This window comes from Danio aesculapii, chromosome 22 (assembly GCF_903798145.1).
Source record: "Danio aesculapii chromosome 22, fDanAes4.1, whole genome shotgun sequence".
NCBI classification, from domain to species: Eukaryota; Metazoa; Chordata; class Actinopteri; order Cypriniformes; family Danionidae; genus Danio; species Danio aesculapii.
Window position 1 is genome coordinate 28917294 of NC_079456.1, and position 13776 is coordinate 28931069.

At 37.5% G+C, this 13776-nt stretch overlaps 1 protein-coding gene across 1 annotated transcript in view; it reads left to right on the plus strand.

The window, feature by feature from the left end:
- tasora (transcription activation suppressor a) overlaps positions 1-13776 on the plus strand; it is a gene marked incomplete at its 3' end in the record, with an annotated part of 53646 nt that overhangs the window by 22748 nt on the left and 17122 nt on the right. Inside the window, 5 exon segments of the mRNA XM_056447616.1 lie at positions 6206-6309; positions 6393-6465; positions 6544-6621; positions 9733-10317; positions 12826-13199. Of these exon segments, the coding sequence (XP_056303591.1) occupies positions 6206-6309; positions 6393-6465; positions 6544-6621; positions 9733-10317; positions 12826-13199 (1214 nt within the window).

Sequence of the window (13776 nt, forward strand, 5' to 3'; positions counted from 1 at the left end):
TGGTCTTAAAAAGGTCTTAAAGTCTTAAATTTGACATTGTGATATCTGTAGAAACCCTGATTACAACGGTGAAGTGTGCCAAACAAAACACAAACTGTGTGCAAATATTGCAAAAAGATGTTTACGTACACTAACAGAACAACAAATATGATGCAACACTGTGAAAAACTACTGTCACAGATGTCTATACACAAAAAGCTATTAATAGGCCAACCACACTGACCGGATTGGGAGCTCCGCTTGCTCTGACGAGTGCTAACGTTACAGAGATCGAAGGGTGCATCAGTGTTTTCATATGGCCCGTTTCCACTAAGTTGTACATTACGGTTCAGTTCGGTGCACTTTTATGGCCGTTTCCACTGTCAAAGGGTACCTAAAAGCGAACCAAACCGTACCGTACCACTTTTTGGATACTCTTTCCAAAGGTAGCTAGCATGAAAAAAGTGTACCAAAAGGTGGAGCAAGACACGCAGCTGAACGGTATTGGTTTACATGGATACGCCACTCGCAGAAGCAGGAGAATGAAAACAAAGGAAGCGCCATTTTTAAAAACAGCTGAGACATTACACTATAATAATATATGCATATAATAACAAGCCATGGTTGACCCGAGCTCAGTCAAACTTTGTTGTCTTGATGAACAGCCACATATCTGTATGTATATGTATCACATATATTGAGCATATCTGTAAACCTTGCTCTCTGCTTTAAGAAAGGCTTTCCTCTCCACTCCAGTCATCTCAGTCCCCAGTAAAAGAGGTTTTTTTCAGCAGGGGACATTGTAAATGTGCAAAGACCTCAGCTTATGCCAGAAAACATAGATATTTATACTGTTTTTAATTTTTTAAATATAAAATTTGAGCACAGTCAAAGTTTTAGTTTGTTTATATTAAAGAGTCTTAATGCCGAGTACAGACTGCATGATTTTAGCCCCGAGTTGGACTCGCTGACAAGTTTTGAAAAATCGCATACAAATGCCTGAAATCACAGGCAAACGGGTGCTCGTTCATGTGAGGAACAATTACACAATTTGAACTGTCAAAGACGAGATCTGAGAGAATCGCAGATGAGTCGCTGATAATCGTGAGACATTTGGCATGCTAAATATCTGAAGTTGTCGGCGATTTAAATCATGGCGTGTGATTGACAATAACAACGGCGATCACCTACAGAGAGAGCAGCATACATTAGTATGGGTATCTGCAGGCCAGCAAGAGGTTAGGGGAGAAGTTAATAGGGTTGGATACCAAAACTATGTAACCGTAACCGGTATGTAACAAATCAGCATATGAATTTCGGTGCCTAATTCCGATGCCACTGGTGCTGCAACAAGAACGTAAAGCAGATCGCACACCAGAAACACAGCTCTGCGATGCGCAACGTCGCGCCACGCAGCGCCATGCATTTTAGAATTCTAAACATAGGTTTCTATCAGGGTACACGCACCGGTGCCGCAAGTTGGTGGCTGTCCACGGTGCCCAGCCACGACTTAGGACACCTAATAGTTTCATTTTAAATAACATGTGAATGTGCGCATCTGGTGTGTGATACTTTCAACTGTCATGTGCGTGCAGTGTCGTGGCTCTGAGCGGCGCTTCCGGTGTGTAACACCCTTAAGAAACATCAAGGGGTGCATCGAAGGCACATATAAGTACGCGTTGTGTCACACCATCTCTAAATATTTAATTCTAAAAAGCTTTGAGCGACTCCCTTCATCAACATGCATTATTGCATTCATCTAATCTGCTTAAACTAAGCATTCTAAAATATGGCTATATTTTACAAGCAAGTATTCTGGCACACCAACATGCAGCAGATGCTTTACAAAAGTTGGGTGTAAGGAGGGAAACACGTCAAACTTGTGAAATTTGAGGGCTCATGGAATCAACTTAAAGGTGAGGAATGGACTGTCTTTGACAGCTTGTGACATCATCTAGCACTTTCTTTGAGAACGTTTACATCGACACCAATACTCTGATTTTATTATGATTAAGGCAATACTCTGATTAAGAGTCTACCACGTAAACAGTGATTTTTGATTATCTTAACACCACAGACGCAAACTGTGGAGGAAACATTTATAGGCTGGTAACACAATGGCTTTAATGGATCTATGTGCTGTAACATGTAAATGGGAATCATGAATTTAACATTCAAATAGCAATGATCACTGATGTCCATGTAAAAGTAGTCACAACCCGCAAACCCAGAAAAAAGGTGTTCCCTAATTTTGATGACAGCCTTTCCACAGGTTAGTAGTAAGCTAATGTAATGTTAATAGCATAATGCAAATATTACATTCATGCTAACAAACAAATAATCAAAAGAAATGTATTAATGCATTTCAAATATATAAAATATGAATTGATGGTTAATTTAAACTTTATTATAAATCTATATTTATATTGTTCATGAGGAGAAATTGCTTATTCCTTTCAAAACCAGGCAAGCAAAATAAGTACATTTTCTACCTCACTAAAGGCTTCTTTCTCATTATTTTGGTTGTGAGACGTAGTTTGGACAAGGTTGTCTGCGATTCTTCCTATTGTAAAGTAATGCATGGGGAAACTCCCTGTCACCGATCCATCTCCAGCAGCGATAGATATCCGATAGTCAGCGATAGTCCCCAGATAGTCATGCATTGAAAACATCCGTGACACTACTACTTTGAAAATCATGCAGTCTGAACTTGGATTTTGTTTTAAAATTCCAATTTAGTTGTTGCAGAAAAGATTTTTTGTAAAAAAAATAAATACATAAAATTTGCAGCATTTGACAAAAAATTAAAGTGCTCTTGTTCACCTTAAATTAGTCTCAAATACATTTTTTTTAGCATAATTGTGACTCTCATAATCGTGGTATTAGTATAATGAATCGTGAGTCAGGTGAAATGTTACATCCATATCCATAAGAAATAAATTGAAACTGAAAATGCATATTTCATAATTATATTAGTTTAATTTGCTGATGTAAATGTGCATTGTTTAGATGTAAAAGTAAAAATTAGGGGTTGATCCATGATCCATGTGGACCACAGTTCAAACGTGATCCAAGGATTAATTGCAAAGTTTAATCGTCATCTGAATCAAATGTTAAAAATTCAAACATTCAAGCATTTGTGTGCAAGATGATGCAAAATTCAGTGTTCCTACACTGTTGTGAATACTGATTTGAATTTTCATTTTGAATATATTAAACACACACCATATATGCAATAATAATATCCTAAGTCAATGTATACAAAGAACTGCATGTCTATCAGTATACTGTTTGTTCGTCAGCCTTTAAATGTCCCATGAAATTAAAATGTGTAAATATATTTTTTTAGATGTTTGTATCAGTTTGTTAGTTTTAAAGATATTTATAAGAAAGCGGTGACACAATTTGCGTTTTGAAGATATAAAACTGATTCAAAAAATACATCCAAAGCTTGCAATGAGCAGTTTGACCTAAATGTATCAATAGTGTTTTTCACCTCAATCACCTCATACTTCAATTTCTCAGTAAATCTTGACCAATCAAATGCTCTCTAGTATCTGACATGTCCTGTCCCCTTCAAGGTGCTTTTCATTTGATGCACTTGAGCTCAAACACTCTTATTGGCAGAACTGTGATTCAATTCATCTTTATTTCTATAGCGCTTTTACAGTGTAGATTGTGTCAAAGCAGATTCACATAGAAGTTCTAGTAAATTAAAGCTGTGTCTGTCCAGTTTTCAGAGTTGACGTTCAGTATGATTTAATTTTCACTGCTGAAAGTCCAAACACTGAAGAGCAAATTCATCGATGTGCAGCTCCACAAGTTCCAAACTATGGAAGCCAGTGGCGAGCAACAAACTTCGCCATAATGAAACCAAAATGCTATTAGTTGTTTGTTTTTTTTTTAAGAAAGGGAGAAGCTACTCTGTCTTGGCCTGTCCTCATGCTTCATTTGATATTACATTAAACATTGAATTAAAAAGGAGAAAAAAAATTATAAAATTTCATAAAACACTAAAGTTGGCCCGATTTGGCATATAGAATCAACATTAGTTGTTGCTGCAGAAAGAGATTGCTCTCATTGGTTATTCAGTATGGAATCGGAATGTGAGAACAAAAACTGAAGTTATGAAGCAAACAATTCAAGTCAAGTGGAAACACAAAGAAGCTTTCTGTAATTTCTCTGCCTTTCTCAAGTCATTGCAAGCTATATGGATCATTAGATTATCAAGCATATTTGCACGAGCGAATCCCTCCTTGTTGAGTGACGAGTACTGTGAAAATGGTATTAAATGCTGCTTTGTCTACAATTTGTATGTGTGCAGCACTAGTTCCACTTTCCCTTTGTGGAATAAGAAAACCAATTACTGCCCTCGACACGTCCTGCTATGCAGGTGCAGAACGTGTGCTCATTTCAGTCGACTGCCTCCATTTGATGTGTTTTTTGGTCCAGAAGGGATCAGACATGGCAAATGCGACCTGTCGACACTGTTGGTTTTTCCTCGCCGATAGTTCGTTTAGTTTAAAGGCTTGTTGTGCTGATAGCAGCTGTTAAACAACAATAGACAATACTCAAAATCAAAGCATTTGTGATCTAAAACTTTATTCTTTCTAAAGCAACTTGGTAATGTCAGTTTTAGTGCTTTTTCAAATTTTACATGATTTAAAATTTTGTCTTTGTGTGTATAATAGAGGTGTAATGAGATCTTGTGAGATTACATCGTGATTAGATTTCTTGTCGAGGTAAAAAATTGTCTCGTGAGTTGATGTTATCATGATGGAGCATAAGGGTGAAATTAGCATTGAAGATTGGAAGCAGGATTGAATTTGAACCGCAAATAAAGTGCTTTGCACACACCTTATAAGGCTGGCCTCGGTGTTGAGTTCAAAGGCTGCTGCATTTAGTGCGTTATTCATGTCCAAGCAGTGCCTACAATTGCTGCCACACAAATTACGCATGGACATTACCACCATACAAAACCATTCAATTCAATTCACCTTTATTTGTATAGCGCTTATACAATGTATATTGTGTCAAAGCAGCTTCACATAAAAGGTCACAGTAAATAGGAACAGTGTAGTTCAGTTTGTAGTGTTTAAGTTCAGTTCAGTTCAGTGTGGTTTAATAATCACTACTGAGAGTCCAAATATTGAAGGGCAAATCCAACAATGCACAGCTCTACAGATCCCGAACCATGCAAGCCAGTGGCGACAGCGGAGAGGGAAAAAAAAACTTCACTAATGGCGGAAGTGAAGAAAAAAAACCTTGAGAGAAACCAGAGTCAGTTGGGCACGATCATTTTAATTTCTCCGCTGGCCAAACGTCTTGTACAGAGCTGCAGTCTTAGTGGCGGAGGCTGGAAGCTGGCCTTAGCGAAGACTCGTCTGTCTCTGGAGCGTCACAGGAATCAGTCTCATGTTCTCCACTCCTCCATGACCACCACAGTAGATGCTCAGGATTCGGCCTGGTCTAGGATATGGAAACCTTGGGATCATCTCGTCGTTGGTCTTGGATCGAATCAGTGACTCTGCATAGTCTGAGGGCCTCGGGATGAGTATCCCCAGGTGGAAATAGAGAATAAAGAAAATAATTAGCGTAGCTGATGTTCACAGTGTATATCAACAAGATGCATAACCTGTGTGGAAGCCCCCTAAGTGGTGCACTAAGTGTATGCTTTACTGAACAGATAGGTCTTTAATCTAATTTTGAATTGGGAGAGTGTGTCTGAGCCTCGGACGTTATCAGGAAGGCTATTCCAGAGTTTAGGAGCTATAAATGAGAAGGCTCGACCATACGAACAGAATAAATACAGGAATGGAGAAAAGAGCTCTCTTTCATTATCAGCTGTCAGTCAGTGCCCACACTTTTGTTCCTGGTCCTTTTTCCATAAAAAAATGGAAGTAAATTTATTACAAGTTGATTTAAAAAAACACCTAAATTGTTTTTCTTTTTTCTGGAACAAAAATATATTTTCCATTTATATATTAGCAAAATATTTGAATTCTAAGACTATTCCATTTATATTTTTCATCACTAAGGATTTCTTTAAAATCTCGTCTCGTTCTTGTGAACCCAGTCTCGTGTCTCATCTCGTGGAGTAGGCGTCTCCCCACACCACTAGTGTATGAAACACTTTTGTTGATTTTGTTGTTGCGCAACACGATAGGCATGTTAAAATTGAATTAGAGATGTACAATGCTTGTTTGTTTTTGGTTTGGTTTTACAGTGTTTAAAAGTGGCATGGTCTGCAGTCTGTTTGACGTGGTGGAGGAAGACAAATCTCCAAAGAGTTTGAGGGCGTTGATGCAGAAACTGGAGGAAGAGGGTCTGGTGAGTGTATGATTGGGCATCTTTACTGATTTATATAGCTCTAACTCGTACTATGCCAGCTGATTTTTGTCTGCTCACTCCAGGTGTTGGTGAATATGGTGAAAGACAGAGGTTTTCTCTTCTTGCTCTCTGTCGGTCAACTGACCAATTCAAGTGGTAAGATCTTATGATGGTGTAATCTTGGCATGAAACAAATTGATATTTGAACTTTTCCATATGACTTTTATTTTACAGAGCGACGAAATGGTTGGAAAATGTCCAGTATGCAAGCACTTTTTGTTTACAGCGAGAAGCGTGGAACGTTAAAGAGCTGTGAGTATTTGGAGACACATGTACTCTGTTTAAACCAGCACATGAATTTCAGAAGTATGCAAACACAGATTTAAATGTTTACCCAAAACATTGCTAGTACACTCTGGTATAACATACAGTGGGGATGGAAATTACCCCGTTAAATGTTTCACCCTTTGTTAAATTTTGCAGTGATTTGCTGAAATCATTTACAGTTTTTTTACAATTGCTATGAAAGTTTTTCTATACATTTAACAAGTTTCCTAAACTCTTAACCAGCACCACCAGCACACCTAAAACACACAGTTGACCCTTCGCTAAGCCACACCCAAAAACTGCCACCCACCAATTGTGACTTAGCAACCGTAGCTACGCACAGGGGCTCTGTGAAGCTTTCGAGCGAGGGAAACAGACCAAAGCGTTGTGTGCATATGGATTGTGCAAATCTGATACCCGGTATCCTAAAAGTTTGGACGGGATTGTGGAATTTTTTTTCCCTTTTCAAAACCAAAAACCCAAGAGGAGAAATAGCAGCATGGATCAAGCTGTGTGAGGGGCACTAACAGACGGAGATAAGTTGGTTTTGTTTTAATATTCCTGTCACATTCAGTGATAGACGGCAATAACTCACACGCCTCTTGCCCTAAACAGATCTAAACTGTGATTCCTACAAAAATACAAAGCAGGTTATGTTTCCCAACGGTCTTTTTCTTTTTTTCCGCTCGATATTATGAACACTGCTCCGTTTAAGCCCTCGCCATAGTAATTGTCATACTAATAGCGAATAGGTCATAATGACATGAGTTATTACGAATATTTGAAATTACAAATCAACAGACCAAAACTTGCGAACAAAATACTATACCAGCAGCTGTTTTTCAGTCATTTATAAAGAGCACACAAACATACTGACAGTTATAGGTAACTTACTGTACATTGTTATGGGTGAATGATGCTAATATTCAGCACAAATCCATCAATTTCCTCTTTCTATGAATGCACTATGTAGAAGCACTGTCCATGCGTGTTTCCTCGTAGGTTAGTAACGCTATATTTCATTGCACAACAATAGTTTATCAGGCTTTTTGGCTAAAAATAGAGATATCACAATATAATTAGTTATTAGATTATTTTTAGATTTCACCTCTTCTGCTGTGCATAAACTAAGCTGTTGAATGGTTAGCGTCTGAGGCGCCTAGGCTAAGCTAGCTTCAATTTTGATTGAATTATTCTCTAATCGGTTGCCTATTATGTGGTGAATATACCCCTGTAATGCATACTGCAGTCCTTTTTTGTCTGGCGTTCTCGGATATCTCACCTGTTCGCCAAAAATGACATTATATCCTTGGCAATGTCTGACACCGGTGCATACACATTGTAAAAGCCGTGCCAGGCACGAAAGTTTGACAGGCGTAGCAACAGTAACTAAGGAGGGTGGGGCTTAACGAAGAGTCAATTGGCAAAATTGTTAATTTCATGCTCAAAATCACACATTGTAAACTAAACCCCAAAACTAGTTTTCAAAATACAATAATAAACTAACACAATACACTATGTCTAACAAAACACTGCAAACTTGTTTCAAAATCAAATCATTATTCAAAACACTAACACATGTTCTCTTCAAACAATCAGTCAGTCATAACACATTGACCAAAAAAAACACTATCCTCAGCTAAAATTACAGTGACTGCATTATTTTATGTGTCAGCTCTGTCTTTATATTTGAAGCCTCTCTACATTTTTGTGCTGTTGGGTTTAGTAAATGCATGCATTTTGTTTCCTATGCTACAGAAATTCAATACAAAAAATGAATGACCATCTCAGAGAAGCATTAAAAAAATGTACAGTTTATGTAAAATAAATAAATACAGACACAGAATTGCTGCAGTACAGACTTTATTTGCAATAGGACATCACTGCAAGATATACACACAAAAATCTGCGCAATAATAATAATAATAATTAAAAAAAAAAAATCTTCTGCATTTGGCCACATGTTCTCATCCACATCACACCTGATACCTTTTCTGGCCCGGCACAGTAACTGTGGCTCTTTGACCTATTATGTTTTTCCCACGGTGATGCCTTTTTGCCATGTTGAATCCAGCCTCGTCAACATAGATAATTTCATGTGGGACTTGATTGACCTCCAACTCCATGACTCTCTTAAAGTAATTAGACACAGTGTGTGTAAATGCTGTACTGTACTGTATATCTACTGCATGTACTAATGAACTCCAGGTTTATAGAGTAGTTTACTGCAAAACACACTGTGTATAGTACAGTAATGACTATTGCATAACCTTACCTGGACGTATTGGTTCTTTGTTCTTTGCTCAGTATTCCTTTCAGAGACCCAAAGATTCCTCTTTTAGAACATATAATCATGTGATTGGAAAAACCTGAGTGTGGTTCCTAGATGGAAATCTGCTGTGATTTATGTATTTGCATAACTGCAATAAGCTGTTTCTCATTGCCAATGGAATAAAATACAGGGAATATATTTGTGTTTCAGTTCACAATATGAACAGCTGTTCACTTTGAATTTAGCTTCTATAAGTTTTGTTAAGAACTTGATGTTATCTGTTCTGACATACAGTGTGAAAGCATTTGTAAATTTGACTGTAAAATGACATTGCTTTGTTCTTGGTGGAGCTTGTGTGTAAAAGAAGTTCAAGCAATTTAAATTGGTGTTAACTACATGCATTTTGTGTCAAAGCAACAAGAAATGTGTTAATTGTATAGCCTACAAAAACAGATGTTGTGCTAACCGTGTTAAGAGTTTAGGAAACTTGTTAAATGTATTGAAAAATCATAGCGATTGTAAATAATAAAAAAAAACCTGTAAGTTCATTTTTTTTTCTCATTTATGTACACACAGCACCCGATTTTGACAAAAAACGAGAATTGTTTCAACATTTTTTGCAGATTTATTAAAAAAGAAAAACTGAAATATCACATGGTCCTAAGTATTCAGAATCAGACCATTTGCTCAGTATTTAGCTCAGTATTTCTCATAATTGAGCAGCCCTAGGTTAAGTAACAGATCATTTTTGTTGTTGTTTTTTGAATATATATAATTTAATATATAATTTACTCATAAAAATGTAATGTTTGTGTTTTGTTTAGCCTCAAATCCTTCTGAAAGCTGCAACCCTGTGTCGTCAGATTTTCAAAGTTCCATGATGCCTCAGCATGATTCCTTCATCTCCGCTCTCCACTATTCTCTCAGCAAGTCTCGCAGTGACCCTCCTGCTGAACTTGGGACCACCATAGAGCATCAGGTTTACGACTACCTCACTAACCTTTGTGAAGGCAAACCTGTACAGCGCATTAGGACTGACTATGATCCCAAACTGGACGTCAGGGAAAAGCTGTTCCCTGCACCCAGGCAGAAGAATAACTGGGAGAGCTTCATGCGGCCCTACATCTTCAACCCGGCCAAATTCACAATGGTTCAAGAAAATATGAAGAAAAAGGTGGAGCAGCTCCAGTTTCAGCCTGACCAGAGTACGAGGAAAGCAGCCTCTCAAAATGACCCAGTGAAAGTAAAAGAGTTACTCAAACTCATTCAGATGAACAGAAAGGGCTCGCAGGGAGAGACCGGAAGTCCAGAAGCAATGGAGGGCACCTGCACACTCAAGAGGAAAGTGGATCTCGACGACCATGAAGAAAGCTCAAAACGCCACAGAAATCAATCCACTGCTGAAGAAGGTGAGGAGAGTCTTGTATGGGTCAATACCTCTACCACATCAAAACACTTTTTGAAAATAAAAATATGGAATAAAATTGATAATCATTAATGTTAAAGGCATCATAACCATCAAATACATTTTTAATCTTCAAATATTTTTAAAGGCAGATAACATTGAATTAAAAATGTTTCGTAAGAGACCATATTAAAATGCAGAATGGAATGTCTGACCTAAAGTAGGAAATTTATTTTTTATGCTCCCATTCCAAGCCATTTTGTAGTATTAAAAAATGCATTCACGTCACAAATTAGAATTTGCCAACCATTAACCATCGACTGGGAAAAAAATTTGCTTAATATATAAATAAAACATTGGCGTTTCATTTATGACACTAAACTCGTACAATACACAGTTAAGTGCATAAATGCACGGTGTATAGTTTTTCATTTGGGATGTAACTATTGTTTTATTAATGATCAAAAAAAAAGACCGGATCAATTTGATATATGGCGTCTGTTACCTGTAATGAGATTGCTCATTTATTTATTTTTAATTCACAATCTTATCTGTATCAATTAAAAAAATAATAATAATAAAAAAATAAATAAATGAGCAATCTCATTACAGGTAACAGACACCATACATATATATTAGATTGATTCTGTCTTTTGCTGCATATGGCTTGGAATTGTGCATAAAGAATGCAATGTTTTAATTTATAGTTGAAGTCAGAATTATTAGCCCAAGTTTGAACCTTTTTTTTTCATATTTCCCAAATTATGTTTAACAGATCAAGGAACGTTTCACAGTATGTCTGATAATATTTTTTCTTCTGGAGAAAGTTTATTTGTTTTATTTTGGCTAGAATAAAAGCAGTTTTTAGTTTTTTAAAACCCATTTTAAGGTCAAATTATTAGCCCCTTTTTTTCGATAGTCTACAGAACAAACCATCATACAATAACTTGCCTAATTACCCCAACCTGCCTAGCGTGGACGCATAGCCCTCGGCGTGGCTGTCGCTGATGCGTACCTCTCGCAACGATGCATATCGCAAGCACTGTAATTGGCCGGCTTGTTATGACTTACAAGTGAGGGCAGGACCGAGAGCTGCGCAAACACGTTGGAACTAGTGTTTACAAGTGTCGAGTTGTGTGAAGGAGCTTCAGATGGAAAGTTTTGTTTTTTTTGTTTACCTTATGATTAAAGTTGTCCCCCAGTTCCCGCCTCAAAATGAGCGAGTTTAAGCTACTTCTACATTAAGGTAGCGTTCAGAAATACAAATTATCTATCTATCTATCTCTATCTCTCTCTCTCTCTCTCTCTGTTTTTTTTCTTTCGTTCTTTCTTTCTTTCTTTCTTTCTTTCTTTCTTTCTTTCTTTCTTTCTTTCTTTCTTTCTCTTTCTGTCTTTCTCTCTTTTTCTTTCTTTCTTTCTCTCTTTCTTTCTTTCTTTCTTTCCCATGGCCACGGGCAACTTCCTCCTTTGCTGTTTCCTTAACCTGCAAGTCTTTAGTTTGCAAATTATATAGATCCTAAAGAACTGTATGCTTTTTAAGCTCTATGAAGAGTGTCATTCATGTATTTTCAGGTGCACGAGAAGACAATCGCCTGTTATATCATGTCAAGTTTTTTTTTTTTTTTAAATGTCAGCATGATGTAGGCCTACAGTTACAATAATATGTATACAATATAGTTATAATGCTCTGTATACATTACCAAACTGGTGTGCAACTTAAGCAAAACTAATACTAAAATTGTTTTAAATTTGGTTTTGTAGTTCAGGCCCAAATAAATATTTGTGGCCGTTTCTAATCTTTTAAGTTCATTTCATTAAATCAGTGGATATTATCGATGCATTTATTGGGCAAAAATAGACCCAATGCCAAAACTCTCTCTGCACTGCTGCTTCAGTGCCATTCACGCTCCACACTGCTTCTGCGTGCAGTATGAAAGCTATAATCTGTTAACATGGACGCCGAAAAATCACGCACTGCTCACACTCTGCTTTCGGTGTGAAACGGGTGTTAAGCATCTGTTTTTTGTATGATATGTGAGCAACTCTCAAGTGAACGACCCTTGACATTTCCTTGAGCGAGAGTGATGTTAACTGCAACTTTGTCGAACATCACTTTTACTAAAAGGGTACCATTGGTATCATTTGGCAGTGGAGACACAAGCCTGATAAAGGTAAACCATACCACTCAGTGGAAATGAAGCATTTTCAGACAACTACACAAACACACACGACTTAAGCAAATTTAGGTACCGAAATTATGTAGCATCTGCACTTTTTTTTGTTTATGATGATCGAATTCTTGGGTGTGCAGATTTCAGTCACTGTGTACATTTAAAGTCTAATCTAAACACTTCTGGCCATTGATTTCAAAAGCTTTGCTGAAAAAATGCAATTGTGTAGGGTCATGGCCCTAGTATTTATGGAGGCATCTTTCTTTTATTTTGGTTAATTGCCAAAAGCTGCATGTTGACTGCAGTTGGTCAAAAATCTAATGATCTGTGTTCATCAACAGGTGAGATGCAGACTTCTCCAACCCTTACCAATGTCCTGAGCAGTGCTGGCCTTCAGGACACAGACCTGAGGAAGGACAAAAATCAGGGTGCACTGAAAGTCATTGAGATGCTGGACAGTTTTGGAAAGACCAGCCTTGACACGGACCTGCGCAAAGACAAGGCCCAGGGGGTGCTAGAGGTCATAAAGCTAATAGACACTCTGACCAGAGGTGCCACTCAGTCTTCTGAGGACACAGAGATGAAGGACACTATAGACGTTTCTGATGCAGCGCTTTTCAACAGTATGTCAAGACTCGGCCTTCCAACTGACCGGGACATTGACCTGAGAAAAAGATTCAGGAATGATGAACCTGAGAAGCCAGACTCTCTTGAGGTAAATAACTTCCACATTTACACGATCACAGACTTAAATATGTGCATTCTGTTGTCATTTCAAACCTGTGTGACTATCTCTGTTTCTCTCCAAAACTAAAATATTGAAATGGTATATCTGAAAAAAAAAAAATGGTACTAGGGCTGGGCCGATAAAAGGGTTATCGGTATTTATTGACTGAACATCATTGTCAATAATGGTAAAAAAAGTTTGGTATGAAGATTCTGTATGAAGAGCTATAGTTTTATTAAACGTGGCTGCTGAGCACGCGCCTTTGAAGGAATGCCAAAAAGCTTAGGGTTTTTCCAATTGAGGTGCACGGCTTGCCTTGGCATCACTGATAAGTGATACTACATTTTCCACATACACCTAGTTAAAAACATCTAAACAGAATGCCGCAAGCGTTGAATATACATATACATGTTTCCGTAATAATGGCAGACTAAACACAAAGCACCCACACACTGCAGTGCTTTTTAATTCTCTTTATAAAAAAAAAAAACTTGTATCAGAACCGCAGCAATGGTTTGTCCATTTGTCATCCTATGAGATAAGAGTTGACGGACGCCCGTTTAAT